Source organism: Hemiscyllium ocellatum, chromosome 6 (assembly GCF_020745735.1).
Source record: "Hemiscyllium ocellatum isolate sHemOce1 chromosome 6, sHemOce1.pat.X.cur, whole genome shotgun sequence".
NCBI classification, from domain to species: Eukaryota; Metazoa; Chordata; class Chondrichthyes; order Orectolobiformes; family Hemiscylliidae; genus Hemiscyllium; species Hemiscyllium ocellatum.
In genome coordinates this window covers 106,552,802-106,558,801 of record NC_083406.1, presented here as the reverse complement: position 1 = coordinate 106,558,801, position 6,000 = coordinate 106,552,802, and the positions used below count along the sequence as shown (strand labels likewise).

Sequence of the window (6,000 nt, the reverse complement as noted above, 5' to 3'; positions counted from 1 at the left end):
GTTGGCAAGCTCTCCCTGGATCCCATTTAATCTTATAGCAACTCAAACCTGAGCATCTGCCTCAGCCCATCTGCAGTCTCATTCATGCGTTTGTCACCAGCAGCTTGACACTTCCAATGCTGTCCTTCCAGCTCTTGTAGAGCTCATTACTTTGTTCTGTGTCCTGCACCGAACGTGGTTTTTTCACATGAATGCTTCCTTGCTGACTAGCATGGGATTCAAGAACCTGAATTCTTAAAATTTAGAATTTCTCTCAAGTTTGAATCCTTTAGCCTCACCCTGCTCTCTGTCTGTGACATTATCCAGTCATATGATCCTTTGGATCTCTGTGTTCTTTCTGCAAAAATCCTCTTACTTCCCTAACACTGGCATCTGTTTTCAGCCATTTAGATCCTAATTTCAGGAATTCCCATCTAAAAATGTATTTACTTAGCAGTATTCCTCTCCTTTTTTTCCAGAACTCCTTCCTAGGTTTCTGTTTGGCCAAGCTTTTAAACAGCCCTTTTATTATTTTCTCCTCCAGCTTAGCATGATCCTTTTTCCCAATTAAACTTTAATCAAGCATCTTGTAATATTTTGTAATATTAAAGTGCAACACAAATATTTGGCATTGCCTTTATTTTTGGACCAATTTTGAGGCGAGATTTCAATAAGTTTACTCAATGTATGTTGAAGTTAGGCTACTTGTTATAGTTTATCAACTCACCAAGCACCAATGCTGTTGCTTTATAGAGCTTATATGCATGATTTCAACCTTCTAAATCAACCTCTCTCATCCTGATTCAACTGCGGTAGGATTCAATGAATAATATGCAGAAATTGGCACAGAGATATCCCTAATTAGCACAGCTCTTTACCATGTTTACCAGCCAAACTACTGGAGGAGTTTTGCAGCACATTAAGGACAATTCCATGATCAGAAGATCCAGGAAAATTGTGGACCTGCAGTGTTTGGTTTTCATCAAATGCTCTGTGTAAGCATTGCTTCTGTTGTGAGCCAGCTTTACAGTGTAAATGACATCACTTATAACATAAACATGTCAAATACGACCAACTGGGGAAGGGGGTTGTAAGTCAATCACTAAGCATGGAGAAAAATCATTGAGTTTTGCTCCAGAAAGTGGTTAATCAGCAGTGCTGCAGGCTAATGTTTGCAAGGAGTCAGAGCAAGGGAAAGAGCTTTAACATTGTCTCCTGTTCTGTGTAAGTATGGCTCTCAGTGGGGACTGTCATACTATCTTCCTTGCCATTTAATGCAAATTTCAGAACCTAATCATAGAGCAGATGCTTCCCTCTTAAAAGCGAAATCACAGACGACTAATGTCTACACATGGGCATTACTCATCATTTATTTGGCTCTTGGTGAAAAGAATTCTAGTTGGAGTTGTCAATGACCTTAGTGTCATTTTGCTCTAACAGTTCTGTGTTCCTCAATAGTTTGAAAAAATGAACAGGGAGAAAATAGTCAGTACAGGCAAACTTCTTCCAATTTTTAAAAATCCAGGAGTATGATCAAATTGGTTACACATTTTTGTTGTGAAACACACAACAGCTACATAGAGTTAAGATCTTCAAAGACAGGTAGCTGGTGGGATGGGCAAAAAACCTGCTCTCAGGTGCTGTGTCCATCAATAACATTGAGAGGGCTTAGTGCTTCCAGCTTAACAGTCATTGATACCTGTAGTTTGGGTTTCTAGCGTTGAATGGATAAAAAAAATCTTTAAAAACACAACTGACAAACAGTTTTACTTGTGAACCAGGAGAGGTTAAAGTGATTTGAACCCTGATGAAATACCCGCCTTCCTCCAATTATTAATCCACAATTCCTCCTCCTTACCCCAGTTGTCATTGTGATCTTCCAACCCTCTCTAATCCCCAACTCCTTCACAATTCCCAGTTCACCCTCTGAGCTCAAACTCCATTTCTGACCCTTGCCTCCTTTCCTGAGCTCCAGTTTTCCTGCTGATTGTCAATTCATGGTCTGACCTCCAATTTTATCTTTAAACTTTGATACACGCTCATATCTCATTCCCTCTCTGATCTCCAGATCTCCACCTCCCCATCCCCACTGATATCAGGCTGCAGCAGGTGACCTGTATCCTTGATAACCAGAGTCTGATCCAGAGTCCTTATCTGATCCTCACCATTGACATAACCCTTAAGTCCACCATTCCAACCAACAATCAGCCTTCAACAGGTGGGAAAATAATGCAATAAATTTGAAAGCGATCCTGAGTGAAATTTTGCAGGACCTACTGGAATTACCAGATTTCTAGATTTTCTAGCTGTTAAATCTGCATTACTACCCCTCTATGTCTCCACTGACCCCTTTCCCATTTAACAGGTATGTTTGAGTTGTAAGTTTGCTCGCTGAGCTGGTAGATTTGTTATTTATGCATCTATGTCTGTTGTAGTGGGTGATATCATTTCTGGTTCTGTTTCTGAGAGGTTGGTAAATGGGGTCCAAATCGATGTGCTACCGGAACTCCATTAACATATCAATTTGGACCCCGTTTACCAAACTCTCAGAAACAGAACCAGAAGTGATATCACCCACTACAACAGACCAAGACACAAATAGTAAATGGGACAGAACACCAGCGCTTCATCAGCAGCTCACTGATGACACTACCTAGCATGATGACAAAACGTCTGAGAACAAATCTACCAGCTCAGTGAGCAAACTTGCAACCTGAGCTACAAATCTTCTCTAAAGTCACTAACAGAGATGTTTTTGGGCAAGATGATTTGTAAGTGAGCATTTTTGCAAACAGTTCTGTTTTAGGGAATCCAAATTAATTTCTAAACAACACTGATTTTATTTTCAAACAAGGCTATTTTAAATGGGTAATTTAATTTGACCTTAACATCTCATCTGAACTTTCAAGTCAGATTTAATGCAGACTTTGTATGTATTCACAGTGCAATGCACCAACTTGCTGAAACAACACAGTAGAAATCTGTAACATCAAGCATGTAGAAGAACAAGGTGCATGGCAACATCAATACCTCTCCATTCTCCTTCAAGTCATACACCACCTTTACTTAGATATATATCAGTTTCACAAGGGTAATTAGGGATGTGCAATAAGATTACCAAGTAATCTGTAAGTTCCTACATTATGGATGAGGAGAACTTGTGGCTCAGTGGGTTTTGTGCATACACAGAGTTAAGATCTTTGAAGGTAGGTAGCTAGTGGAATGGGCAACACACCTACTATCAGGTGGGGAGTCATCACTAACAGATTTGAAGAAGGCTTAATGTCTCTAGTTTATGATTTCCTTATTAAATTTACAAAACTAAGCCTCTTCAAATTATATTTGGATAAACCCATCATCTGAGAGCAGGTTTGTTGCCCATATTACCAACTATCTGCCTTCAAAAAAAAATAGTAATTGTCTACCTACCTACTCCAGATTATAAACTAGGAGACAACTGTTTCCAAACAGAGTCCTTGTCCACATTTTATTTCAGTTCACCAAAATTTACACATGGCTGATTATAAGCTCCACCTATTTATAGAGCCAATTCACACTGAACAGTGGGAGATTGTAGGACCAGAGGGTATAATCTCAGTGTTAGGGGGCACATGTTGTGGACAAGGCCAGACCACTCAAAACATCCTTAAGCAGGCATCCCAGACCATAACTTTGCAATTGTTTAGATAAGGTATATAGTGAAAATTACCTGGAGTAAGTTAGCTATGTTGACTACCAGGTTTTAAAACAGACAAATGTATTCACAAAATTACATAATGAAATGCAAAGAACAGAATAGAGAACCCCTACAGAACTCAGTCTGTCAAAACTAGACTTAATTATGCTGTTCCGAATATACCAACAGTCCCAATAAGCAAACCCCTTTAAAACACACAGTAAAAATGGAACAAATGCTTACAGGTTAAAGTTAGAAGGGCAGAAGGAGAGAGAGAATTTTGCAACCTGTTTCCGCACAGCTCACTGTTTAACTTCCTAATTGGTTCTGGATTGAACCACTCACCTAGAGAGCTGACCACTCCCCTTTCATTATACAGGTCACTTCTAAAACATGACCACTTTGGCATGAAGTCTCATCTATTTACATATAAACAAAAGGTCTCATTATCCCTTTTCATCTCTGTAGCAAACTAGTCATCTCAGAGCTGGGAGAGTTTTATGGCCCCTCTGAAAAATAATCAAGGACACAGTATCCTTGAGAACAGGAACAACTTTTAGGAAAAAAAAGGGACCAGTTTTGTGACACATATTTAACACAGATGAACAGGAATTTCTTCTATGGAATTCTTTACTACAAATGGCTTGATTAGGTTTGTACCAAAAGCTAATGACCCCAATTCTAGCTGGAGTGGATATCATGGAGTTGTGGAATGCACCTGCCTCTGGGAAAAGAGGTGGAGAAGTGTGTCATGAATGTTACGCCATATTGCATATGCCTACCTCCTCCCTGCTCTCTTCAATGAGTTGACTGATGCAAAAGTACAGTTTAAATACTCTGTAGTGTCCTGCCTAACAAGCATTAGTTTTATACGCAGACCAGGAAATAAATTTGTTTATGCAAAGAACATCAATCAGCACTACCTATAGCTCAAGAGTAGAACCCAATCAACATTATTAAAGCATGTTATTGATCATTGTGGAATATCTCAGCACAAACAAAAATGTGATATCTTTCCTGTATGGCAACTGTGGCCAAAATCAAATGCACTTTGACTAATGCAAAATGCCATGGATGATGGAAAGCTGAAATAAAAACAGGAAATGCTCAGCAGGTCTGACAGCATCTGCGGAGAGAGAAACAGAGGCAATGTTGAAAGTTTCTGTTTAGCCCCTCCCCCACAGCCGCTGCCAAATGGGATGAGCACTTGCAGCAATTTCTGGTTTCATTTAAAACAATGTACTTTATTGGCTGCAAAGCACTTGGGGAATGTTGGCATCATGAAAGGCACACTAAAACCACCAACCATTCTTTTCTCTTTATTGCAACGAAGTTCAATCAGTCTGCACTTTCTTTCAGCATGGTAGTTAGGAGCAGGAAGTTGTCTTTTTCCTGCCCACCACCTCCTTTATAACTCTAAAATCATTGAACCAATTGCAGCACTGAAACTGGTGTCTAGCTGAAATTAACAAACTTGTAACAGGAACCCACCTTTTAGAAGCAGTGGTGAAATTAAGCAGTTTCATAGCTGATGAATCCTGCCAGTATCTTTAGAGACCATTATAAAAAGTGCAAAATAAGCCACAGAATAACATTGTCAGCTATTTACAGTACTTTATTTTCAACCTGCATACAGAAAAAAACAGATTTTAATATCGTTCTTTAATTACAGCATTCTCAAATTGTTGTGCCCTTTGTTAGCAGTTAAATATAGAAATTGTCAAAGCAAGTCTGACATCATCTGTTTATGACATGCAAAGAATATGAAAAAAATGTCTGAAAATCTTAAAATCTTCCCTGCTTACATCGATGCCTAAGAATATGGTGAACGAACAGTGTACTGTACAGCTAATCTCCTGAATGTTTAATTTGGAACAGTGTCTACTTTTATAACTGGATCTCTGTTCAAATATGTTGCCCAGTAAACTAAATTAAATATTCCAAAAAGAACAGGAAACACAACCCGGGCCATTTTGTCAATCTTGCTGACGCTGTTGTAAGACTTCTTACTTTCCATGGCCCTTTCCTCAGCCCTCATTTGCACAGCTGTACTCTTCGAAATACTTGGGATGACAGGGTCCTTCGTCATGTTGGGGGTGTAGGTCATTCCTCCAATTGCATAAGCATTGTTCATGTTCTTTGCCAAGGTTTCCTTTTTCTAGAAAACAGCATAAGCTCTTATTAGTTATGAGCATTGCTATCTTATGGGTATAAATGTCTGGTATCTAATGCAGGGAGCTGTCTTAAATACCTCAGGTGTTATGATTTAAGTGCCATGCGTCAGGCATCACACTTGATTTGTAATATAGGCATAACATGTGCACTAATTAACCTAAATTGAGTAA

At 39.1% G+C, this 6,000-nt stretch overlaps 1 protein-coding gene across 1 annotated transcript in view; it reads right to left on the bottom strand.

Annotated features, from left to right (window-relative positions):
- Positions 1 to 5,519: 5,519 nt before the first annotated feature.
- The window catches only part of gabra5 (gamma-aminobutyric acid type A receptor subunit alpha5), a 117,668-nt gene continuing 117,187 nt past the window's right edge, over positions 5,520 to 6,000 (bottom strand). The window contains exon 9 of the mRNA XM_060826998.1: positions 5,520 to 5,813. Coding sequence (XP_060682981.1) covers positions 5,520 to 5,813 — 294 coding nt within the window. The remainder of the gene's footprint in view (positions 5,814 to 6,000) is intronic.